We start from the raw sequence: 25,338 nt of genomic DNA on the forward strand, positions 1-25,338 counted from the left end.
TTTGAGAAAATTTGATTTCATGAGTTTGAGCCTGTCATTTACGGCAATATGTGACAAATTCATTACTTCTTCGCGGGCAGGAAAATTGCTCTTTTTATTTATTAATTTTACCTTTGGTGATACAAAACTACCATAATTTTGATTTTTAATGTGCTCAGTAATGAGATGACCGGGGTATCGTGAACGCACCTTTGGCACAACCTGGTCGTAAACGAGTAGAACTTTGTTTGAACCGTAGTTCGGCGACTGCTTCGAGCTCAAACGAGTACAAGTTGATGCCACAATGACAACAAAGACGCTTTAATTGAAGCTCTGGTTCACTCAACGACTTTTAAGCTTGCTAACTGCTCGACGTGTCTGTCTACTGTCATTCAGCTCGACTTGGAACACTTCTACGTCTCTCCTACAGCAAACTTTTTTGCCGCTTGGATGTCCACCGCAAATTACCCCGAAGAGCTGGATTTTGGTCTCATCTTTGAAGAGGGGCAACAAAATGGTTAGTTTTATTTTATTGTATTTATTTTTTTTCAATCGAATAAGGCAGATAGGTTTGAAATTTAAACCGGATGTCGGAAATTTGGGCGACGGTGTCATAACAAGCAGGAATTTATACGTACAACAGTCGACATTTAAAGCATCCCGTTAACAATTTCATTAACATATCTATTCATTTGGTGCGAGTCGCGACCATTGTGAAGTACGTTTCCGATTTATTTTGAAACTGACAAGAGGAAGTTGTGTATGGCTTTTGTTGTCAATGTGACAAGTGCAGCTGTCAGCTGTTGAATTCTCAATTTTTTAACTTGGGAGGGGGAAAAACAATCACTTGCTCCTCGAGATTAGTGGTCCAGACAAGATTAAAATACATTTTATTTATCCAAACCCCAACAGTGGTTACATTACTAAAATTGCAATATTATAAGGAAAAAAGTGCGTTTACAAAGAACACTTCACATAAAATAAAATTGGGATCAATGAAATTTTCAAAAGTGCTAGTTTGTTAGTACTTTTTGTGTGATATGTCAGTTTAAAAATTTCAGATTAATTTCAACTATTCCAAAATTCCTACTATTTATCATTCATTTTACAAATTCAATTCCTATTTTAAATTAATTGAAAAAGTACCCCCCCCCCCTTTCAATTCATGAAATATACCAATATTTCAGATCTTGAATTTTTAGCATTCGCAGCCAATTTCTACAGTATTCTTTCTGTTCTCGTGTGTTATATACTATTGCTACTCCTGTTTTTCTTGTTGTCAGGTTGACATCATTTATGTAAATGTGACCAGAAGTTTGCAATACAAATGTTGACAATGTTGCGGTCTCATGTCAGGTCTCCCCATCCAACTGGCCCCTCCCCACGACCAGCAATCTATGGGTTCAGCATACGGCACCCAGGGGAATTCCCCGTCATTCCCCTGTCCCAGCATCCAGATAACGGCCATTGCGCCCGGTACGAACAGCAACAATGAGGAATCAGGTGGCGCGGAGGGTGGTTACCAGGAGTCGTCGTGGCGCCGAAACCAGTTGTATCTCCCGCTGGAACCGTGCTACCGTGATGCCCCCTTCTGCCCCAGGTATTTGTAGTTCAACAACACGTGTGCGAGTGTGTAGCTAAAAGTATTTGTCAAACTTTTTATGTTGGATGACCTTAGGGTTTTTTTTGGTTTTGTTTTCGGTAATGGGAGTGGCTGCGAATCAAACCCCATCTTTGCAATCAAACCAGCCAAATAAAATTATGTTTTCAGTGAAAATGAGAAATTTATAATGGACTCTCAATGATGCGACATTGACTATTTATTTAAAAATCACGGACGTAGTAGATAAGAGTTACTATAATTTGGAGAATATTAGACAACCCTAACTACAAACCGTAACACACCATATTTTACAAGAACCATTGTGTTTGTTCTTAAATAGGTCCAATGTTTAAAGCACGTGTCAAAGTGGCGGCCTGGGGGCCAAATCTGGCCTGCCGCATCATTTTGTGTGGCTCGGGAAAGTAAATCATGGGTGCCGACTTTCTGTTTTAGGATCAAATTAAAATGAAGAGTATAGATGTGTATTAAATTTCCAGATTTTTCCCCTTTTAAATCAATAATTGTAATTTATTAATCATTTTTTTCTGTGTTTTTAGTTCAAGAAGCATTTTGTAAAATCTAAAAACATATATAAAAAAGCTAAAATAAACATTGTTTTAGATCTATAAGAAACTGAATATTCAGGGATTTTAATCCAGTTCTTTTAATCCATTTATAAAAAGTCTATCTAAGTTTATCTAAAATGGTCCGGCCCACATGAAATCGAATTGACGTTAACGCGGCCCGCGAACCAACCCGAGTCTGACACCCTGGTTTAAAGTGTGTATGGGTGGAAGTTGCATTTTATAGTCCGAAAAATACAATACACAGACCTTGTTAAACCTGAAAACTGGGTTTCATCAACATTCGATTAGTGGCATCGTTCATGAAAGCAGCTCATTTATTTTCTTGGCAAATTAAACATTAACTCCATGGATACTTAAAACCACCATTTTCCTACGAATGTCTATTTAAAGTAGTGTTTTTTTTACCCTGCTCATGGATTAACTGAAATAAAATATTGGAAAAAAATGACTTGGTTTGCTTCAAATCAATTTTCCTGCAGCACTTTGACATCTGACCTTTATGTAACTTGCTTAACATTTATTGTGACATCTGCTGCCCCGCAGCCCCTGCAGCAGCCTGTCGTCCCGCAGCTGGATGTCGGACCTTTCGTCTTGTGACTCTTTCTCGCATGCCAACGATGATAACGCAGACGGCGACCTGCGCGATGCTGCGCTGCTGTTAGCGCTGGGCACCCCGGGCTGCGGGAACCATGGCGGAGGAGCCTTCGGAGTGGAGTTGTGGCAGCAAAAGTACCAGAACCCTCTGAATTCGGCCAGTCCAGCGCTGTCGCCTTACCAGTCCCCTCAGCATTCTCCTCGCGCCAGCATCACCGAGGAGACCTGGATGAGCCGCCGCCCCGCTTCCAGGTCAACCACATTACAGCCCACACGTTTCCTAGAGGGTAACAATTGATTTGGGATTGTGATATATCATGATACTATGTATCCCAAAATGTTATCGATATGCTCCCGCCAAGAAATATATATAATTTTACACGACCATCACTGCACAAGACATCCATTTCATTTTAACTGGAAGGGGGCAAATGAACATTAATTCGCACAGGGCAAATGAACATTCATTGGCACATCCAAAATAAATAGGACATTTAGCGCCGTCCGTGGTACTGAAACCAGAGCATTCAAAGTCGGTCTTCCTGGTTTTAGGAACATTTACAGGCCAAACCTGAAATAAACAGGAGGTGACCCAGAAATGCTAAAAAATCAACTGAAATTGAACAAATGATCAACTTGAAATGACTTGAAATTAATTCATTGGCTGCCGCTGATGGCCGTAGATGTCCGATACGTTGGAAGTGGGAGAGATGAATGTAAATAAAAGAATGTTCATTTGCTGCCCCACTTCCCTTTTGAATTGGATTGGACTCCTCCTAGTGATACGCTAATTTCAATTCACAGCCGAAGGTTGAAAAGAGCTTATTTTAATGGTTATAGGTGTTTTTTTTGCTATTCGTTAATTGAATATTGTAGAATCATTTCATGACTAATGTATTTACAATTGTTGTATCGCTATATCATGAGCCTTGTGCCGCAAATCGTCTCGGATCGTGAGGTACCCAGAGGTTCCCACCTTTAACATTTAATGGACTAATTCAGAAACACTATGTGGCGGGAAATGATCCAATTTCACTTATACTTGATACCATAATTTTTCTAAATTATTTTTTTCATTTGAATGAATATCTTTTTTTAAATCCATAACAAAAAATCTAATGGACTGAAATATAAAAGAAAATTACAAATATGGTAGTTCCTCACAGACTTGCCGTCTAATATAGTTCAAAAAATGAGTCAATTAACATTTCAATTAATAATGTTAATGCAGACCATCCACGTCTCCCCAACAGACCTTCCTCCCGGCCTACATCACCTTGTGGGAAGCGTCGTTATGCTAACGGTGACACTTTTGCACGCTCGCCATCACCTCAGTGCCCGCCCAGCGTCACATCGGGTGGGTCCCCGTGGGGGAGCGTGACGGACATCACGCCGGCAGGACCCCTCGGACTCTCCTACCAGGAATTGGATGTCCCGTCCAAAACCAGAAGGAAATCTGCAACACGGCTGGGTGTCATGATAGGAGAGTCATTTCTGGAGGATGTGGGGGCCAGCGGGGCGCCCACACCTGGGGAGTTGTCAAGTGAGAGTGGCAACCTGGCTGAGCTTTTCCTTCAGGTTCCTGCCCACTTCAGCTGGACAGCCCCCACAACTGCAACTGCACCCCTTTTTAGGTACTAAACTCATTCATACACAACTCTTCTTGGCTGCCATTCATGGTCAGAAATGGAGTCGAAATATGACCATATAACAGCAAGTGTCCGTATTAGTAGACATAAAGTGGGAACACAAACAATACCAAGATGTTCACATGAAGTCAAAACAAGGCAACAGGGAAAGTAGAAAAATAGAGACAAGTTGAAAATATATGACTAAGCAGGAAGTAGAACCACGACCTGAAAGGAAAACAGATCAGATAGGAAATAGAAACATGACTAATCATTAAATCTAAAGAAGACAATACCATAAGTAGAAATGTTAACAGAAAGGAAATAGAATTATGTCCAGAACAGGGTGGCACAATAACTACAAATACTAGATAGAAGGAATAAACACCACCAGGACATTGAACCTTGCCAAACAGGGGGAAAAACATGATTAAATATGAAATAGAAGAATAGTTGAATGAAGGTAGAAACATGAGATAGTAAATCCCCAGATTGATGGTGTCTTTTCCTATAGAGCGTCGTCCCCTCCCCCGCTGGATTTTCCTCTCCCGAGTTCCTTTGGGCCCAATCGGTTGAGCATGGAAGCAGAACCTCGGCCGTACCACCGTGCTCACTACGAGACCGAGGGCAGCCGGGGAGCCATCAAGGCTCATGATGGGGGCCACCCCAAAGTCAAGGTGAGGACACCAAGTTTGGAACCAAAACCAGTTGCTGCCGCTAAACCTCACAACTATTCAATGTGTCTCACGTGTTGCATTCATGTTTGTTTTAAGTTGTAAAATAAGATTCAATGGGCACAGATGGGGCAAGTGGAGGGAAACATTTGTGAGGGAGCAAGGGGTTGGTAGTGTAACTGACACCAACCGCGGAAATTCTATTCTGGGCGTGACTTTACCAAGCACACATAAAGAAGGGCACGCATGGCAAACAACACGCTAGCTCAAAAATGCTCCCTGCCTGTCATGCATACTATACAGTATATTTACATTGTATACATATGTACTGTTCATAGTGTAGCATAGCTTAGTCATTAAGTACAATTATTCATTTGATTGATCAAAATCTATACTTTAAGAAGACACTGCTGCCTACTTATATTGTAAGGGAGAACCAGGTTACTTGTCACATTGCTTAGTTGGCACAATTGCTGCTACACCACCAGCAGGAGCCAATGTTGCACAGTTTCAATACTGAAATGATCACAATTATGCCAAGAGCTCAGAGACAACTACTTTTATCAAGGTCAATTTTTTACATCTTTGCTAGTCTTTTTATGGTCTTTTAAGTGTAGGTTTCTAATTATGAAAGTGTTACCAATCAAAAGCATGAGGAAAAAAAGCTTTCCTTGATCTATCTGTATCTAGCAAGGAGTGTAGCTATTGGCTTAAAAAGCAAGTTGGACAGTGCAAAGGATTTGATAAAATTTGATTGTCATGATAACAAAATCCCACTTCAATAACAAGTGCAATACAATAATATTTTTTAAAAATGACAAATCCAACTCAGACATTCAATTTTCTTGTAATAAATGAATGACTATTCTAAGACAAGTTTGAAATTATAGTCATAAAATAGTAAAAATTGTGACAATCAACACCCTTCTCCTTTATATACTGATGTAGTGTGGGAAAAAAAGGTCCTTTGTCTTCTTGAACACAGCTGAGTGGTCCATGCTGGCGGCCCCCCTCTAGCCTTTTGGTGTTCATGGGCACAGCAGACGAGCGACCATCCCTTCGCCCGCACTCTTTCTACCAAGTTCACCGCGTGACGGGAAAATCGGTGAACACCTCCTGCCAGGAAAAGATGGTGGACGGGACCAAAGTCCTGGAGGTCCCCCTCTTGCCCGACAATGACATGATCGCCACGTAACTAAATTGATATTTTAATGTGAAGCAAAAGAAAACCAAACCGTTTTTGGACGAATGTTGAATCTCGTTTTGTTCTCATCAGCATCGACTGTGTGGGAATCTTAAAGCTACGCAACGCCGACATCGAGCTGAAGAAAGGCGACACGGACGTGGGCAGGAAGAACACCCGTGTGCGAGCCGTTTTCAGGGTCGCCCTGCCGCAGCCGGACGGACAGACGCTATGGCTCCAGACAGCCTCACTTCCTGTGGAGTGCTGTGAGTGTCTGTCTCTGCGATGGATTGGACGCGGTCCCATTTTGCTGAAACTGTTCCATACGCATTCCAGCACAGCGGTCGGGTCAAGACCTCCCCCGCGTAGACCAATTCACACCCGTTAGCTGCCGGCAGGAAGGTGGGCAATGTCTTGTCATCCTGGGGTCCAACATGACCTCGCGCACCAAGGTGGTCTTCGTGGAGAAAAGTCCCGGTGAGCTCCTTTTATCTCCTGCTACTCCCAAATAGTTTTCGGTGAAGCGTACTGCCCCCACTCCATACATCATGTGCACATTTGTTGGCTTAAAATTGACAACAAATTTGGTTTCAATTTGCCTCGAAATGGCATTGCCAAATCCGAAGGTTGCATTAATATGAATAGAAAATAGCTTGGACTTTAGCTTTTCTTATTTTGACTCAACTGTACTACAGGGGGACGACCCGGGGGATGAGTGGTTAACACCTCGGCCTCACAGTGGGGGACCTGGGTTCAAATCCAGGTCGGTCCACCTGTGTGGTGTTTGCATGTTCTCCCTGGGCCTGCGTGGGTTTTCTCCCGGTACTCCGGTTTCCTCCCACATTCCAAAGACATGAATGGTAGGCTGATTGGACACTCTAAATTGCCTCTAGGTATGAGTGTGAGTGTATGGTTGTTTGTCTCCTTGTGCCCTGGGATTGGCTGGCCACCAATTCGGGGTGTCCCCCGCCTCTGGCCCAAAGTCAGCTGGGATAGGCTCCAGCACCCCCCCACGACCCTAGTCAGGATAAAGTGGTTCAGAAAATGAGATGAGATTAGGGATGTATTACAAGGTGCATTTAAGAGCAAATCTGAAAACATTTTAAAGGATTTTTGACACACAATGTTAAATATTGAACTCGACCCATAAGTTCAAAAAGCTGATTAGATTTATTCATTTCCTGTCCTGCTTATGCTCACAAGGTTTGTGGGGGTGCCGAAGCCTATCCCAGTCAACCTTGAGCAGTAGGCGGGGGACACCCTGAATTGTCAATCACAGGACACAAGAGACAAACAAACATTTACACTCATGCCTGCATACAATTTTGAATGTTCAACCAGCATGTTTTGGCGATGTGGGAGGGAACCAGAGCACCCAGAGAAATCCCACACAGGGACAACATGCAAACGCCACACAGCAAATTCCACCGGGGATTGTACCCTCAATCTAAGAACTGTGAGACAGACATGCGACTCTGCTGCCTAATTAAAACGTACAAATAGATTCATGCAAATAAAGGAAAACAATATATTTCCTTTTTTTATTACAAAATGTTTAAAAATTGGTTAAATATTTTCCTAATAGGAGGCTCAAAAAGAGCATTTGAATCATTTTTAGGTCAACAATGTCTTAATTGACTAACAGTTGTTGTTGATTAATTGTATAATTGATTAGTTGAGTCATCAGGGCAACCTTATTATTCTAAAACTGGAGACCTGAAATGTTAAATGTGATATTGTAAGTATTTCCATGCTGTATGCCCATTTTCTTATTGAAATTGTCAAAAAGCTTGTCATTTAGCCACTGAATTCAAATCCAAATATGATGAAATTTTTGGGATTGGAGGCTTTTGACTGAATAGAATCCTAAAATCTTGGCTTCATTATTTGGTAGCAATTACCCTTGAAAAGACTGTCTGTCTACTAATGTCTCATGACTGACACTTTGGCAGATGGGCGTGTCCTCTGGGAGGCGGATGCTCCCGTTGTGCCTGAAAAGAGCACCAGCAGTGTAAGTAGCGTGAAAAATTAAACCATGGGAACAACAGTTACGTTCTCAAATATGTGTGTGTTTCAGTCGAGCCTCACCGTGCACATTCCAGCATACAACCACAACACGAGCGTCCCAGTCCAAGTGCTCTTCTACGTAGCCAACGGCAAAAGAAGAAGTACTTGGCAGAACTTTACATACCTGCCTGGAACACAATTTGCCACGCCCCCATGCCAGGTGGGCCCCCTTGACGAGGAAGCGCTCCGTTATCTCGTTACCTCGCCACCGGTCTCGCATTGTGGACTCAACATCAAGCGGGAAGCGGAGGACACGCCCACTGTGGCGTTGCTGGAATTGCAGGAGATCACATTGGACGACGGTGAGATGGTTGTTGTCTTGTTATTTTTGCCTCTGAAACGATGCGGCGTGAGCTAAATTGCTTTCACCGGCCGTAATTGACAACTCAACAGATCAGTTGATACAAAAAATACAAAACCTGTTTTCTAGTCAAAAGACAGAAAGTCAGAATCAAATGTCAGATCTTTTCAGAAATTTCATTGCAAAATATAACTCCTACAATTCAGATATAAAAAAGAAAGAAAAATATCAGTGACAGTTTCATGTGTAGTTCTAGACCTACAATCTAAATGCAATTCTAACAAAAAAAGTTGTGGGGATACTTTCAATTATATATTTTGCTTTTTAAGAAGTGACACCCAGGAAATCAGAAATCGGATGTTGTAAAAACCATAGATTTTATATGAAGTTGGGCTTCCATTTTGTGTTGCCAGGCTGATAGGACTTTGAAATTGGTCATGCTCTCTGACAAATGTGTGTCTGCATGTGTGTAGTCAACGAAATCATCGACAGAGATCGATGCAACCAGAGCAGTGCCACCAGAGCCGACCCACCGGACCAGTATCACCAGTGCGACTGGGACTTCAAGTGAGGCAGCGTCATCCTGCCCTCACGAAAACCCCCAAAATGCTTAGGACTTTTCTATTGGCCAGGTGAAAATCTATTTTTAATACTTGACTTCCTGTTTGTGTATCTCTGCTGTGTTATTTGACTGCTGTGTTCAATTATACAAGTCTTGCGACAACACAATCTGTGATTGGTTGGATCACAATCATTTGCATGCAACAAGAGAACTATGGCACAATAGTAATATAGTGGTACCTTGCTATATGAGTTTATTTCTTTTCATATGGCATGCCAGATTGATTGGACTCCACTATGAATACATATGTATGATATTACACAGGTCAGTCTGATAAAGATAAATTTGAGACCTTTTTAATGGGAGGAACCTTTAAAAAAAATACAACTGTTCCTCTCTTTACTGACTAATTAAAGGTGCTATGAAATGGTGACCATGCCAAAAGATGACTACATACACTGGTGTAATTTTATGTTTTTATTTTGTGAGAAGGGAAGACTAATTAAGATCTAATTTCTCATTATTATTTAGCCGTTTCTGTCACTTTTATAGATGTGTGCACATGTGTCCACACAGTATACTACCAATTTTGAAGACACTTCTATTTCATAGCACTTTTTAAGCCACCATATAATGTAGGTATTGGTCAAGGAGAAAGGCAAAAACATTGTTCCTCATCAAGAGCTTTTATTGATGTGTTTGCCTCTATTTTAATTAGGAAATCAAATGTATTTTAGACAAAACTTGTGCAATTGGGCGGCCAGGTGGCGCAAGTTGTTAGGTTACTGTGTTAGCCTCACAGCTCTGGGTTCCTGGGTTTAAATCCAGGTCACGTCCATCTGTGTGGAGTTTGCATGTTCTCCCCGGGCCTGCGTGGGTTTCCTCCGGGTACTCCAATTTCCTCCCACATTCCAAAAACATGCATGTTAGGCTGATAGGACACTCTAAATTGCCCCTAGGTATGGGTGTGAGTGTGCATGGTTGTCCGTCTCTTTGTCGATTGGCTGGCCACCAATTCAGGGTGTCCCCCACCTCTGGCCCGGAGTCAGCTGGGATAAGCTCCAGCAACCCCTGTGAGCCTAATGAGGATAAAGCGGTTCAGAAAATGAGATGAGACTTGTGCAATTGACTCATATACAAGAACTGCTTTGCATTGCGCATTCCATACTATATTTAACAAGATATAGTCACAATTTCAGCTTCCGCTTATTACGTCTGATTGGCTTGCCATCAGAATGCAATCCACAAAATGCCACGGTATATGATATTTTGGTTGGTGGAAGAACAAAAACAAAGTTTCACAAATATATTTTTGTGACATTCTTTTCACAAGGAAATGTAGATTATTTCAGACAAAACTCCTTTCCACTCTTACATTGCAGACAACCAGATAGATGTTTCCTGGTCACGTCTCCAACTCCCAACTTAAACTTGATTGTCTCATTCAACAGTCTGCTGCGATGTGGTCAGACACTTAGGGTTGTCAAGACTGTATACTGTATGATGAGTCAATGTTTCTGGTAATGATATAGCACAATCTTTTGTTTTGTGTATAGCACTGTTGACCACAAAAAGTGTGAAGGGCAACAGCAGGGGTCTGAAGCGACCACTTATCTCAAGACCATACATTGCTCTTAACAACTTTAAGCTGGATAAAAAGTCTAGCCACAACTGAAGTACGTACCGTGTTTATTCGGGTATAACACGCAAAATTTCGTACCAAAAAAACAAGCAAAGTTCGGCTCCGCGTTATAGTACACGAAAACTGGCCTCCTATCTTTGTCCGCCAGATGGGGCGCGAGAGCCCATTCTATTGGCCGTTTCTCACACTTAGAAAAAATAACTCAAGGAGAATGGAATCAATTGTTTGGTGAACCTGATGATGATGAATTATACTTTGAAACATTTTAAATATTATGATTATGAATTAGACTAAGTATTTAAAATTGTAAATTCTATTAGAGAATTGTGTTCATACTGGTAGGTTTTTTTTACCAGGTTTCCGTACCATATGTTGTGATTAAATGTTTTGTCATGGCGACACGTGTTCAGCATTTGCCAGTTACCAGTACCGGTGCAATCCTTGGTGTGAGTTGAGGAAAAAGTGGCAAAAAATGTTATACCAAATGTTATTCACAAATTATCAGTCCGCGTTATACTCGGATAAATATGGTACCTTTTCTGTATATCAAGCCAAGTGTTTATAATTTCGACTGACAAGGTCTACAAAATCCTATTAAATCACAATGTCCCAAATGGGAGAAGATATTTGTGCTTCATTTAAAGAGCTCCTGGTCTGGGTCCATTTGGACAAAGCAGAACTCGCTGCGGGGTTGCCGCTCCGAAGACGTCCAGCAGCTCTCGGCGCAGGTGAAGACCAGCACTGTCCCAAACTCCATCAGCGAGGCGGCATGTATCCCGCCCACATCCTTCCAGCTCAGCAGACTGACGAGGGCCGGCATTAGCTGGAACTCAAATGTCTGCGGGCCCCCACAGGAAGTGCACGGAGGCACCAGCTGCCGCTCGTCGGTGGGCGGTTCCGAGATGAAGAGCGGTCGTCCACCACGGCAATAGCGCAAGATTTGTTGCGGACATCCCGAGATCCTCTTTCGGAATCTGCAGAAGGAATAGTCGCCATGATGGGCTCGAGTCTTTTCATATTTCTCGCCGCTGCTTTCGTCTAGGCTCGCGACCACACCCTCTCTTCTCTCGTAATCCTTCAGCAGCTTCTCGGCATGCGACAGCCCCTCGTCGCCCTCGCCCAGTACGTCGCGTTCGTCCACCACGCTGATGAAGAATGGGCGCAGAATGGGAACATCTGGCTGAGGCTCTGCAATGTGAAGGCTGTCCAGCTGGTTTCTGATCTCTTCAGGAACATCTGGAACTACAGGGTTTATTGACAGGTAAGCTAAGAACGGGTCTACACTCCATTCATTTCTTCAAATATTTACCCTTAATTGACGTTTTTTTTTCGACTATTAAGCAACAAAAACACTAAATTCTCTAATTTTTCAAAATCTTAAATGAGATAATTCTCTTCTAGAGTGGGCTTGATTCAAAAGATTACGATTCTTCAACCTCATACAGTGGTACCTCGACATACGATCGTAATCCGTTCCGAGACTGAGATCGTATGTCGAGCTTTTCGTAACTTGAGCAAACGTTTCCCATTGAAATGAATTGAAAACAAATTAATTCGTTCCAACCCTCTGAAAAAACACCAAAAACAGGATATTGGATTGGAAAAAATGTTTTATTTCTTCTAATTCGCCATATATTGACCAAGTAATACATAACGAGTAATTTAATAGTAATAAAATCTGTTTAATAGATGTAAAATTAGACGCATTTCGCGGAGGGGAGAGACAACGACACACGGAGGCAGAGGGGGGGGGGGGGGTGTTCGGGGGGACTTTATCTACGGCACTTGTAAACGAACAGACAAATTTAAATTAACTTGGATGAATATATACAGACACAGTCAAACATACATTTAATGTAACTTTACACAAAACTGAATTCTAATTTTGTTTTAAGCTTTTTTTAACCTTTGTTTTCCGGGTTAGCGGTTTGCCACGCCTCCACCCTCACGTTCGCTATCGATGGACTGTTTGCTGTATTGCCTTCAAAATATTCCGAAAATGATGAACACAAATGTCCTCACAATAGGATAACGCACGACCACTTGCCAACGAGAAATAGGCTTGAATGAGCGATCGCGGGAGCTTCTTTTCTTAGAAAGAATAACAGGAAATGCAATAGCTGAGCTTACCCATATATTGATTGTGGGTAATGAAGTTTTATTCTGAGAAAGGTTGTCATTGCCTGTGGGTGTTGTGTGCACGAGTATACTTCATTACCCAGAAAACCCTCTTTTAGCCCGCGCATGCGCGTTGTGCGTTTCCTGGTCGAAACTCGTCTGAATAAATCGTTCAGTCCTCGTAGATATAGTAGTTATACACGAAAGAGATGCGGCAAAAAAGACAGTACGCTACAATGATAAACAGCCTCTCCTGTCATGGCCACCTGGCTTGGTCGCATCTCGAAATTTTAATCGTATCGCGAGCGAATTATTCGATCGAAATTTTCGTCGTACCACGAGCATGTTGTATCACGAGGTACCACTGTATTTAGAATATCATCCAAACATTAAGCAATGGATGTGTTAAAAAAAGTTAAATTTAAAAATAAAATACTAAACTGGTGGTGTGTGTGTCTCCAAGATTTCGTACCTTTTTCCTTCACCGGAACGATCTCGACTAACTCTTCAAATTCCTCGTTATTGCCCCAATCATCGGCGGTGTCACACCAATCACTGGCCGACGGAGGAGCCTCTTTGGCCGGTTCGGTCTTAGTGGACGTCCGCCCCACTCCCCCTTCAACCTCCAGACTTTGAGAACGAAATGCCGTCCAACTCTTCGCCCGGCCACTGCATTCGGCAGCGGGGCAGGCGAACAGCTGGAGGGTCCGGTGATAGGGCGACCCCATCAAGGGGCAGTAGACCTGCACCACGTGGACGAGCGGGACCGAGCAGCACCCGCAACGGGGGGACGAGGGTGGGAGGCCAGGTGCGACGTCGGGAAGGCCACCCACCTTGTTGGTGAGGAAGGACGATCGATGCTTGGAGTCGTCCAAATCGCCGTCGAAAAGGCCGAGAAGAGTGGTCTCTCGGTCGGGAGTAGCCATTGCGGTAAGCGTGGGGAGAACAGCCAGCTGACGGAAGTCACGTGTCAAAATAAGACTTGTTATAGCCTCGACTGTGGCTGAAAACTTTACTAGCGCCGTTTGCAGTTCGCAGTGCGTACTGCAGCAGCAACTCGAAGAGTAAAAGGCCTCCAACTATGGAATTAGTCACCTAAAAGAGACAAATGATTATAAGAAATTAAATAAGTTTTTTTAAAATAGTAACGAAAATATTACATATCTTACGCAAATTGCGTTGCTGCTGTACATAGTCCCAGACAACTCTAGTTTTTGGAAGGCATATTTTGGCACTAAAACACCCATGAAAAGTCCTTCTTTTACAAACTAAGGTTATTGAGACTTCAAGACAATGGGACTTGATTGCGTTCAAAAAGTTGTGCATGCCAATGTGACAACATTCAGATCACCTGGTAGTGCTTTTTGTAGATGTTATATGTTGTTGAATTTGATGTTATATTAAGTTAATGTTAGGTATTGGATCATACCACTTAGAGATTTCTTCACCTCAAAGAAAGCATGAAAAAGGTTTTCTTCCATATGGATGGAGGTATATTATTATTATTGTTGTTGTTATTAATTATTAATATTATTGTCATTAAATGTATGACCACAAGCTGAGCAGGAAAAAGGTTTCTCACCAGTGTGGATTCCCATGTGACTTTCGACTTCCTTTTCCTAAAAAAGCTATGCCCACAAAGTGAGCAGGAGAAAGGTTTCTCTCCAGTATGGACCTTTTTTTTCCTTTTTTTTAACCAATCCAATTTTGTCTTTTTTTTTTTTAGATTTAAAGCCAAACAGAACCATTTATGTACACAAACATTTAAATGTAACTTTTATTAGCAATGTCATTGTCACTTGATTAGCTAAAATGGAGGACAACTATGAAGAAACAAGTCATGATCATGATGCAACAGTAGCAAACAAGAGACGTTGCTGTCATCTTATCAGATTTTATATTCATATCAGAAGACTATTACTTCACTGTCCCTCCCGCCAGCAGGAGGAATGCAAGGTCACTGGTCGTCAACCTCATCGATGAACAATGGCGTTCTTTCAGGTGGGAGACGGCCTTGGATGCGCTGCCAGCGGGCCGGAGGCCAAACGATGTGAGATGCGCGACCGTGGAGGAGAGCCAGCGACACCTTGATGCACAAAATACCACCGTGAGTCCTGTTATTAAGACCATCTTTTCTTCTTATGTATAATATGCACGATAAAAAAAATGATTGTAATAACAATACGCTTCAAAGAAATAGAATTCAACCAATTTTGCAGCCATATTTTCTCTGTACTGGGTCTGTTTGTAACATCACCCAAGTGGATGGTTGCTAGTAGTGGGCTGGTTTGGATGGGTGCACGTACCGGGCCAAAAGTGTTGCTGTCGAGACTGTGGCCGTGATGGTCACCCTCTATCCACAAGTGGCCGTCGGGGACGCGCACATGTCGCTTCTTGTAGCTCAGAGTCCTGCATGCCAACAAAGTCAAGTCATGGTTTTGTTCCCAACTGGCAGCCTCATTCTACTCTTTCTGTAAAATGCTACAATGCTATTTACTCTAACTCTTACTTGAAATATAGTCCTTTGTTTTCTTAAAGGTTTTTTCATTTTAACACTCCCTTAATAATTGGCTAATTTATTCTTTATATAACTTTAGGGGCTCATTATAACAACAAAATCAAATAGTACATCGTAATGTAATTAAATAATTTCAGCAATACATTAAACATTTTAATACCATGTTTAAAAATAAGTATGTATGTGTGTATGTACATATATACACGTACATATATATACATATATATATACATTATACATATATACACATATATACACATGTATATATATATCAGAGCATTTAAAATTCAAAAAATAAATCAGATTTAGTGGTAAGTCTTTTTAAATAAACATTTTAAAATCTGTGTTGAATAACTATTTAGTTAAAATGCATAAATAATATAATTAAAATATTTTTTTCGTTAACAACTTAACTAAGCAATCTTTTTGTCATCTTTTAACGCAAGATCATATGTCTTAAAGTATGTGCGCTACTTTTTAAGTGACTTTATGTTTCATTAAGTCAGAGACGATGTTACCCATGCATATGCAGAAAATCAACTGTGGCTTTCGTGATGACTACCTGATGAAGTCGCCCTCCAGGCCAATGACACGCTTGATGATCTTCTGTTCAGGATTCCTTGGAGACCTAAGAGCCAACATGAAGCAACATTGCACATTGACTGGTCGCCAACCAATGTACGGGCTCAAATAGAGAAACAACAGACTGGTAAGGTTTATAGTTAAGGAGAATACTCACTACTGTTCACGTTAAGCAGTGTCTCTTATTGGCTAATTAATAAACAAAAAAAGAAAAATTTCTACTGAATCAGTTAGCAAAGACTCACATGACTGACACAATGTCTCCTCTCTGAACTTGGTATTTCCTGACACTCCAGCGATTGAGCAGAACCACGTCACATTCGGATGCACCTTCTGGGTTTAGAAAGGGCTGCGACAACACAGGTAATTGGTGTGTCTGCTCACCCCTCCAAATTTTGCGGTCAGCCGGGTGTCATTTTTGGGGGGCGTTACCTGCATGGACGCACCTTCCACCCTGGCCACGTACGCCAAGCGGTCCAGGGCAGTGACAGTGACGGGAACGGCCACAAAGAAGCCACTTACGAAGGCTCGCAGGTAACGGCGCCCCCACGTCCCTCCCTGAGCCATGCTCACTGGGACAGGAAGCAAACAGGAAGCTGGGAAATGACATCGCTGTCAGTTATGGTACAGAATCACTTGATAGGCAAATGAACTTTCGTTTATTTTCCCCCTTCTAGTCAAAATAAATTCACAGCCAGAACCCCTCGTTTAAAATGTGGTGTCTATCACCATAAATAGCAAGCAATGAGTATAAATACTATGATTTTTTTTCCAAGTCTTACTTGGGGTTGTAACCAGGGTGTGTTTCAGCTTTTATTCATTTTAATGAAATTAAATTTAGTTTTAGGAATTTAGTTTTAATTTATACATGTATTTAGAATTATATAAAAAATAGAATGATTATATTTTTCCAAAATATAGATCATAAAAATTGCTACGTAATTTATTTATTTTTAGCAATAATAGTCACCTGCCCGAGAAAAAGATTAAAGGTCTTAACAGACAACTAATGCTTAATTAATGGCTGAACGATAAGTGGAGTTTTCACAATATTTTGGCCATTATGTATAGAAGTATACACGTGTTAATATTTTCAATGATGTCAACAGAAAAACCTTGATTCGAGTGTAAATGATATATTTCACCGTCAAGTGGCTTTACTGTGACGATGACTGCAAGAACACAACGTAGAAATTTCAATGGGATGGGAAAAAAATCTGGGTTACAACTTGATGTTTATAAAAATGTCATACACTCCATCGGTTCATCGTGTTTCATTCAAATAGTAAAACAGTTGATCATCTGTGACTGTTTTTGACCTCAACATCATGAGTCGCCATTCATTTGAAACTGCATGCTGACTGCTAACCAAATACTTGCTGCTAGCTAACTAAAGCAGCTTCAAACGTTTAATAACCGATGCCTTGAAACAATTGTTTTGTGATTTCTCTCACTGACCTCAAATTTGACAGCAAAGGAAAAAAAACAATGACACCAAGCTAGCATACGCACCGACATGACTTTACTGATATCCTTTATATAAAACTAGATGCTTATAATTTGAACTTTGAGCCAATTCAGGCTAGCGTCGTCAATGGTCGGCCATGTTGTACCGGGACAATACAATTTAAAAAATAATATTTAACATTATAGCACGTGTACTGTACAATTTCGCGATCAGTGGTTTCCGACATTCGTGTGGAGAGTTTGCAGGTTCTCCCAATTCCTCCGTGGGTTTTCTCCGGGTACTCGGTCACCTTTATATCCGCCACACCAGATTTCTCCCGATACAAGATGGCCACGAGTTACTTACTAGATTGGATATTTATGTACGACTTCCTGATGCTTTTTCGTTTCTTATTTTCTTTTTCTCGTTTTGATAATTAATGCTAAAATGTTTTAAAACGTATAAAATACACGAGATAAACAATATCGGTTATTATTTTAATTGTTTTTAAATAAATGTAGTCAGCAAGGCTTTCATTAGACGTCCTACCTCTTGTGCGTATTGCGGCTTCTGATTGGTCCATTTGGGGATGTTTTGCTCATGTGATTTAGCAAAATGGCTACCAGAGACACGGGCGAAGATGGTATGTAAAACATTAAACGTGTCAACTATTTTCATCTTCTTTTTTTAGGATAGTTTCACTTGAAGAATGTTAACGTATGATGGGGTTGCACAATTTTACGTATTTGTATGCCAACGTCAATAAAAACTAAGTTAAATGTTTTGGAATGAGCGATATCCTGCAGTCAAAACCTACATGCAGACCATGTTGGCAACTTCTCAAAAGTAATAGTCTAGTTTTCTTATAAACTCACTCTACGTACATTGAATTGAATTGAATGGCCTTATTGTCATTATTACAATGAGATTTAAAACTTCAAAATTGAGTGGACATTAAATAAGTAGTCATTAAAATATACAATAAAAATGAAGTGAGTTAAAAAAAACGTGATTAAAGTGATTAGCGGCACGTGAGGTAACTATGGTGTTTTGGTGCAAGTAAAAATTTGCAGTGTTAAAAATGAAGTAACATTTTGAAAACATTTCTATTCATATGCATCTGGCAGTGTTATGATATTTTATGTATAGTGCCGTGATAGTACATACATGAAGAGGCAGTAAATATGTTTTAAGTGCATTGAAATGTTTTATAACATAATGCATGTTCTCAGGTGGGGACCACATCCTGGAGCCGCTGTGTTTCCCGGAGCAATCTCACGCTCCTTATCCCTGTCAAACAAGCGATCCAGACTCCAGTCATCCTAGCTCGCATTGTTTCATCGTAGACTCGCTGTCGTGTCTCTTCTGCTCAGAGTCGCTTCCCGTCACGCACAAGGATATTCTCCTAAAACATCTGCTGCTGCAGCACAAGTTGGTCATCGCTGATGTCAAACTTGTGGCAGACCTCCCAAGGTAATTTGCATCCTCTATAATCCCACAGTTTTGTTTTTTGTAATAGTTGTACACCTGTAAAGTTTTGTTTTCAATATTCTGTACTTAAAAAAATGATGTTTTCACTTGATTTGTTTTTGGAAAAGAACATGTGGAGTACCCAGTATTTATTCAATGGAATCATTGATTGTGTTTGATACTGAGAGCCTAACATTCATTCATTCGTTTTCTGTACCGCATATCCTCACAAGGGTCGCGGGGGTGCTGGAGCTTATCCCAACCAATCGCAGGGGACAAGGAGATGGGCAGCCATTCATGCTCACACTCATACCTAAGGCCAATTTAGAGTGTTCAACCAGCCTAACATGAATGTTTTTGGAATGTGGGAGGAAACCGGAGTACCTGGAAAAAACCCACACAAGACCGGAGAGAACATGCAAACTCTGCCCAGTGGGGACCCACCTGGGATCGAACCCTCGACTCCAGAACTGTCAAGGCGACGCACTAACCACTCGGTCCACCGGGCCACCCAGAGCCTAACATTCCTAATTTTATGTGTGCAGCTATCTATTGTACTGGAAAGGTCGATTTCTGGAGCAGCCTGTCACTGATTTCTGTAGTGAGATCAAGACCAACTCCACTGGGCCTGTCGGTGAGTACGCAAACGTTTCTGGGTGCAAATGCGATGTCGTGTGACCGTCCAGTGACCCTATAGAAAAACAGGAGCGTTATTTCCTCCTCTGCGATGTCCTTCCGGAAGACCGTGCCCTTCGAGAGAAGCTCCAGCAGAAACGTCTGGTGAGACTTCTCACAACTTGCTAGCGTCTCTTCGCCTTCATCTGGGCCAGTCCTTTTCATTTAGGAAAAAGTAAATGTTTTGCGCTTGCCAACTCTCAGCCACCATTATAATTTATTAATAAAATTAAGATACGTGCACCTCTGCACAATGTTGCATCCTCATCGATGCTAAAAAAAATAAAAACGATAGTCTTCCCTCGATTATCGTGAATTCACCTCTTGGGGATTTTTTTCTGCTATTATTTCTTTCTTAAGGTCATAAAAATGTGAAAATGACAAACATTTGTATACAATTATGTACAGGTATGATATAGAAGAAGTTCAGCCCTTCAAATCAATCAAGCAAAATGTACAGATATGATATGAAAAGCAATTCAGCAGTTCAATTCAATCAAGCCAAAGCATCAGTAGGATACCAAAACAAAGCAGTACACAATATCAGTTTCAGGAATAATGGAGAAATAAAATTCTCTTTCATGGGGATCCTGAAAAGTGAAAGAAAACATGAATATTCTGGCGAGAGCTAAGATTAAAATGAAGTTTACTTGCCAAAAACCAAAACTGCAGCACCCACAAAGTCAGGCAAGTCACACTTTATAAGGATTACCTATAGACAACAATAAAGTCTGTTTCTCGGGTGAAATGGGGGCATACCCCAGTATATGAGAAGGACTGATCTTGAGTTTCCTTTGGTGTTGCACACTCAGGAGGAGGTGCTGGAGCAGCAGCAAAAAGAGCGAGAAGACTGCAGCTTCTGTCGCGTGTGTATGTTCTGCAATGATGAGTTCACGGGAAACAGGTAAACGATGATTAAATGCGTGTTGTTTCAACTTCCAAACTTGATGACCTTGACAGTCAAAAGTTTGTCATGATTTAGTATGAGTGTTTCCAATTTACCTGACACGATGGAGCTAAACTGATGTCAACAATGTGATGGCGACCTTCTTTCAGGTCCAAGCTTCTGAACCACATGGCTCACGAGCACGCGTTCAACATCGGGCTTCCCGACAACATCGTCTACTGCGATGAGCTTTTGGACACGTTGCAGAGCAAAGTGGACAAGTCAGTCAACACACTTGGCATGCTTTGATTTTGATATGAACATCGTCCTATGCACACATGATCAAAGGTGTGGGAACCCTTCTGTTCCTTGAAGGGTAAGGTAAATTCACAAGCAAGTTTTATTGAAGTTTAAAGCAAGGGTGTCCTGTTCCCCAAAGGGCGGCAGTGTGTGCTGGTTTCTTTTCCAACTAATACAGCACGGGCAATTTAACTAATGGGCTCTTTGCTGAAACAAGCACCACCTGACTGCAGTCAACTGATTATACATTTTAGACATTAGATTGGTGTAAACGTATTCTCTTCATCCATTGGAATGAAAACCTTAATAAATAAATCAAACTAAAAAATAAATCAAACTTCGACTCAAAAAGCACTGTCCAGTTATTTTGATGATTCGCTTATAAATGCATGAAATATGCTTGAAGATAAGTGCTGAAAACCCGCGCACAAGCTGTAAACCCAAATTTTTTTATTCACAGAAATTTCGCATGCTTGTTATCTAGTCCATACTTGAGCGCAGTGAAACAATGTAGTATTAAATTTTACATCGACTGGACAGTGCTTTTAATTCTTTAGGTATTCCTGTTATTTTCTGAACAACTTTTCTTTCATTAACAGGGTCAAGCGCTTTTGATTATTGTGTCTATTGTTTCTTTTTGTCCATGTCAGCTTGCAGTGTTTGTACTGCGAGAAGACATTCAAGGACAAAATTACCCTGAAGGATCACATGAGGAAAAAAGCACACCGCCGCATCAAGGCCAGCAATATTCAATATGATCGGTTCTACATTATCAACTACCTGGTACCTACATCTTTTACCTCATAATTGTTGTCCATTATACGTGGGTCACGATCCATTTGTACAACAATTCACTACTGGTAGCATTTAAAATGATAATATAGTATATAGATATATAATTGAATTTTATTTTTCTAGCCCAAAATTCAGCCTATTCAAATCAATACCTGGAAACTGGACAGTGAAGGTCAACATTTTCATTTATACAGTACTTTTAGGAAGATAACTTGCACCTGAGTATACGTCGCACCAGCCAAAGAATAAACAATGAACAGGAAAAAATATATATTAATCGTACTGCTTTCTAAGTCTCCTTTTTTAGCAGCCAATTTTGCATTTTATCAGAAACCATGAACAAACATAAGTTAAAGTAACAATAGTAAAATGGAGAACAGGCTAAATAGGCATTTGTTAACATAACAGTTTTTCAAGTTTTTTTTAAACTATAGCATTAAAAAAAGAACATAGACTGTAGCTGGTCAGAGAGAAAAAAAAAAACATTTTGCACTTGACTACTAGTCGCAGGCCCAGCCAACCTATGAAAAAAAGCACGATTTATAATCTAGAAAATATTGTAATAAGGTAATCTGGTTCAATTAATGATATATACTATGGACAAACAGCAAAAAGAATCACAACAAACGCATTCACATATTGTTTTAATAAAAAGTGCAAGCAAACCTCTTCAAGTTAAAAATAATGCGTATATGTGTTTTTGCTGCCTAAAAACACAAAACATGCAAATAAACCACAATCAAAAAATAATGTGCTCAAGTGAACAGAATGGCTGCCATGAATAGCGCTAGACGTTCGATCCATTTTGACTAGAAGGGGCAAATGTTCGTTTAGTCGCCCATCCTGGTCAAAATGGATTGGACGTCTACTGCTGTAAATGGCACTGAAAAATTAGCATTCACAGCCAGTTTCCCAGTTTAAATGAATTCCACATCAATCACAGTTAATGGCATGCAATGAAGTAACTACTATGAAAAAAGCATAACGTTAGTGTTACTTTGGTTACCCTTAGCCGGTATGTATTTCTGTTTTATACGTTTGGAATTCATTCCTTTGGTGATTAAGGTTTTTTACAAAATATTTATAATTAAGGAACAAGAATTTCAAATGCAAATGTTTCTTTTGTATTTTGAGGTGTAGTACATGTACTCTCAAGTCCATATTCAATTCCATTATTCCATATTTACAATATTGTATCCAAAGCCTACTAATCGTGTTTACTTATCTGCCCTCAGGAGCTTGGAAAGTCTTGGGAGGAAGTGCAAAGCGAAGATGACCGTGAGCTGGTGGAGGACAAAGACGAGTAAGTGGACGATTTGGGCTTTGAGTTGGAAGTTTGCCTGACGTGTGCACGCACGCTGCTGTCTCGGCAGCGACTGGTCCGATTGGCGCGCTTGTCCCATCTTGGCCGTCTGCTTGTTTTGCGATGATCAGCGCGACACTATGGATGACATCTATGCCCACATGAAGGTATTTTGGAAGAAAATGGACGAAAATGCAGTCTTCCCTTCTTGCGTGTGTTTCAATACTTTTGTCCAAAGGCCATATTTTCTTTATTTTTCAAGTCTCATGTATGTCTGCTAATATTTTTGGTCTACCTTCAAGGAACTCTTTGGGCTCTCATTTTTACTAAAGTACTTTCTAAAACTAGAAAAGAATCCAAAGGTTAGGATGTTAAAATTCTAATAACCATTGAGCTATAATTGGATTGGATTGGATAACTTTATTCATCCCGTATTCGGGAAATGTCATTGCTTTAATTTAATTTTAATTAATTTAATTTAATTGCTGCTTAGCAATGTTTAAAAAAATATTTGAAACGTATAGAAATAAAAATAAGATACTAGTCAATGTGCTGTTTTTTTTTCCAGGAAGTGCATGGCTTTGATCTCCAACATCTGAAGGCACAGCTAAGTAAGTCATTCATTTTGAACCGCTTATCCACACAAGGGCCGCGGGGGGTGCTTGAGCCTGTCCCAGCTAACTAAGGGCACTAGGCAGGGGACACCCTAGTTGGGACCAGCCAGTCCATAGCCTAAATCAGGTGTGACCAAACTATGCCCCGCTGCCCAGTTTTTTATTTTTAGTTATGACAAGAAAATTACTTATCAAATATGGCCTCCATGGGAATCTTGAGTTCAGTTTACATATTTGCTGGAAGGAGAGAGCGAGATATGATAAATTGAGCTATATTACATTGACAGTAATAGATAGCAAATCGATTTCAACTGGGGAGTTTAGCAGTGAGGGATTATGTTTCACTACCATTGACTGTAATGGAGGTCCAATCCATCTTGACTGGGCGGCTGGCTGTGATCAACTTTACTTACTACATTACTTTAAAAAAATTAACCGATTTTTAAAACCCAACCTTTTCACTTGCCCTCTTTCATTTTCCTGAAAGCAGTCTTTGGAGGCAAATGTTTGCACACCCCTGCCCTGAATGCATCTGTGAGTTTCGACAGTGAATAACGTACAGTGCCCCTGATCCTTCTGTTCAGACCTCACGTTCTACCAACAAGTGAAGCTGGTTAACTTCATCCGGCGTCAGATCCATCAGAACCGCTGCTATGCCTGCCAGGACAAGTTCCGCTGCAGAGAGGACGTGGTGAGACATCTGCAGGACGAGCGTCACACCATGAGACTACCACCCTCCGCCACCTGGAACCAACCTCAGTGAGTTTTGATGGCACGTCCGGATTAAACGGTTTTGTCCGAGGGCCCCCCTACTCCGTGTACAACGGTACGTGCCTTTGACGTACGGTGCCATGTGACCGGTCAGGTACTACTTCCCTACTTACGAAAATGACGCCCTGCTGTGCGCGCTGCCCGACAGCGACGGCGAAGAGAGCGACGGGAGAGCGGGGGAAGACGGCGTACCCGTCATTGCCGAGGATGTGTTGGATGCCAGGCTCATCAAGGAGAGAAGTGTTCTCAAGAACTTGCTCAGAAACGCCACTTGAATCACATTTCTTCTCCTGCACCGCCACATCTGACTTGACTCTTTTTGGCACTTTTTGGTGACATCTTTTCACCATGTCTGATCTGATGTTTAATAAGTGAGAGAAATTTCTTTTTTTTCAGTATGCCCCAATTATTTGGATCAAAGGATTGCAAATTTGCACCATCTGTCAAACACCTGAGCCTTCTATCGTGAGTGCAAAGTTATTACATAAACTTATTTTAGAATTCAAATTGGTTGCCAGTTCTTGTAGTCTCTAGCAAATACTTTCTAAGATTTGGAATGGAATGTGGCCAACGGCCTAAGTAATTAAAATATCTGTAATCATGCTTTACAAAGTTTGTTTTCGATTAATGACTGAATGATGGCTTGCAAGGAATCGGGTAATACCGTATTTTTTCGCATATAAGCCGTAATTGTAACTAAAAAAAATGATGACTGAATCAATGGTATGGCGTATATGCGTTGCTATACTATAATATTTACTATTTGTTGGTTATTTTCTGTTTTGCAGTAAGAAAACAATCATGACTGGATGAATTACAAACTTCCTTATGATATTGACCCTAATTATGTGCTTTTGATTCATACAGTATCTCAGAAATACCACTTGCGATGATTTTTCTTAAGATTTTCCCTTCAAAGTAACACATTTGTACTCCCTATTAAAAACATGAATATGGAGGTGAAAATTGTGAATCAGGGGGCAGCTCATATGCGAGAAATTGTAAAATTCATCGATTTTAAGGCAGTTTTAAGGGTGCG

At 40.9% G+C, this 25,338-nt stretch overlaps 4 protein-coding genes across 9 annotated transcripts; 2 read left to right on the forward strand and 2 right to left on the reverse strand.

The window, feature by feature from the left end:
- Nucleotides 1-38: 38 nt before the first annotated feature.
- Nucleotides 39-9,634, forward strand: LOC144071182 (nuclear factor of activated T-cells, cytoplasmic 3-like). The gene is made up of 11 exons (XM_077596059.1): nt 39-496; nt 1,336-1,579; nt 2,713-3,015; nt 4,017-4,397; nt 4,906-5,068; nt 6,051-6,256; nt 6,342-6,514; nt 6,585-6,725; nt 8,201-8,259; nt 8,326-8,617; nt 9,090-9,634. The coding sequence occupies exons 1-11, from the start codon at nt 430-432 to the stop codon at nt 9,185-9,187; spliced, it is 2,127 nt and encodes a 708-aa protein (XP_077452185.1). The 5' UTR covers nt 39-429; the 3' UTR covers nt 9,188-9,634.
- A 211-nt stretch (nt 9,635-9,845) lies between these two features.
- Nucleotides 9,846-13,900, reverse strand: pdcd2l (programmed cell death 2-like). The gene is made up of 2 exons (XM_077596062.1): nt 13,411-13,900; nt 9,846-12,062 (listed from the first exon to the last, which is right to left on the reverse strand). Exons 1-2 carry the CDS (start codon nt 13,862-13,864, stop codon nt 11,455-11,457), a joined length of 1,062 nt encoding a protein of 353 aa, XP_077452188.1. The 5' UTR covers nt 13,865-13,900; the 3' UTR covers nt 9,846-11,454.
- An 801-nt stretch (nt 13,901-14,701) lies between these two features.
- immp2l (inner mitochondrial membrane peptidase subunit 2) lies at nt 14,702-18,136 on the reverse strand. Of its 4 annotated transcripts, none has more exons than XM_077596063.1 (6): nt 18,035-18,136; nt 16,471-16,634; nt 16,284-16,387; nt 16,019-16,084; nt 15,245-15,347; nt 14,702-15,024 (listed from the first exon to the last, which is right to left on the reverse strand). In XM_077596063.1, exons 1-6 carry the CDS (start codon nt 18,066-18,068, stop codon nt 14,896-14,898), a joined length of 600 nt encoding a protein of 199 aa, XP_077452189.1. In that variant the 5' UTR covers nt 18,069-18,136; the 3' UTR covers nt 14,702-14,895. The 4 variants fall into 4 exon arrangements, with proteins under 4 accessions (XP_077452189.1, XP_077452193.1, XP_077452190.1 ...); XM_077596067.1 differs by lacking the exon at nt 18,035-18,136 and adding an exon at nt 17,706-17,843; XM_077596064.1 differs by lacking the exon at nt 18,035-18,136 and adding an exon at nt 17,497-17,660.
- Nucleotides 17,928-24,903, forward strand: znf277 (zinc finger protein 277). 3 transcript variants are annotated; one of them, XM_077596061.1, is made up of 12 exons: nt 17,928-18,128; nt 18,718-18,958; nt 19,501-19,589; nt 19,653-19,735; nt 20,443-20,534; nt 20,687-20,797; nt 21,467-21,599; nt 22,847-22,914; nt 22,985-23,081; nt 23,483-23,525; nt 24,113-24,287; nt 24,394-24,903. In XM_077596061.1, the coding sequence occupies exons 1-12, from the start codon at nt 18,101-18,103 to the stop codon at nt 24,572-24,574; spliced, it is 1,341 nt and encodes a 446-aa protein (XP_077452187.1). In that variant the 5' UTR covers nt 17,928-18,100; the 3' UTR covers nt 24,575-24,903. The 3 variants fall into 3 exon arrangements, 2 of the variants coding, with proteins under 2 accessions (XP_077452187.1, XP_077452186.1); XR_013299571.1 differs by lacking the exon at nt 17,928-18,128 and adding an exon at nt 18,209-18,331 and having other exon boundaries at nt 24,113-24,354; nt 24,448-24,903; XM_077596060.1 differs by lacking the exon at nt 17,928-18,128 and adding an exon at nt 18,209-18,331.
- Nucleotides 24,904-25,338: the final 435 nt, after the last annotated feature.

This window comes from Stigmatopora argus, chromosome 3 (genome assembly GCF_051989625.1).
Source record: "Stigmatopora argus isolate UIUO_Sarg chromosome 3, RoL_Sarg_1.0, whole genome shotgun sequence".
In the NCBI taxonomy this organism is placed as follows: Eukaryota; Metazoa; Chordata; class Actinopteri; order Syngnathiformes; family Syngnathidae; genus Stigmatopora; species Stigmatopora argus.

Excerpts from the sequence above, each read along its gene's own strand:
- immp2l (XM_077596063.1), bottom strand. The coding sequence starts at position 18,068 with ATGGACCAATCAGAAGCCGCAATACGCACAAGAG. Across the intron at positions 16,085-16,283 it reads GGAGACATTGTGTCAGTCAT|GTCTCCAAGGAATCCTGAAC; the intron begins GTGAGTCTTTGC and ends GTTGGCTCTTAG. Across the intron at positions 15,025-15,244 it reads ACAGCAACACTTTTGGCCCG|GTGTCGCTGGCTCTCCTCCA; the intron begins GTACGTGCACCC and ends TTGTGCATCAAG.
- LOC144071182 (XM_077596059.1), top strand. The coding sequence starts at position 430 with ATGTCCACCGCAAATTACCCCGAAGAGCTGGATTTTGGTCTCATCTTT. Across the intron at positions 497-1,335 it reads TGAAGAGGGGCAACAAAATG|GTCTCCCCATCCAACTGGCC; the intron begins GTTAGTTTTATT and ends GTCTCATGTCAG. Across the intron at positions 5,069-6,050 it reads GGGGCCACCCCAAAGTCAAG|CTGAGTGGTCCATGCTGGCG; the intron begins GTGAGGACACCA and ends TCTTGAACACAG.
- znf277 (XM_077596060.1), top strand. The coding sequence starts at position 18,274 with ATGAGCGATATCCTGCAGTCAAAACCTACATGCAGACCATGTTGGCAA. Across the intron at positions 18,959-19,500 it reads CTTGTGGCAGACCTCCCAAG|CTATCTATTGTACTGGAAAG; the intron begins GTAATTTGCATC and ends TTATGTGTGCAG. Across the intron at positions 20,535-20,686 it reads GATGAGTTCACGGGAAACAG|GTCCAAGCTTCTGAACCACA; the intron begins GTAAACGATGAT and ends ACCTTCTTTCAG.
- pdcd2l (XM_077596062.1), bottom strand. The coding sequence starts at position 13,864 with ATGGCTACTCCCGACCGAGAGACCACTCTTCTCGGCCTTTTCGACGGC. Across the intron at positions 12,063-13,410 it reads CGTTCCGGTGAAGGAAAAAG|TTCCAGATGTTCCTGAAGAG; the intron begins GTACGAAATCTT and ends TAAACCCTGTAG.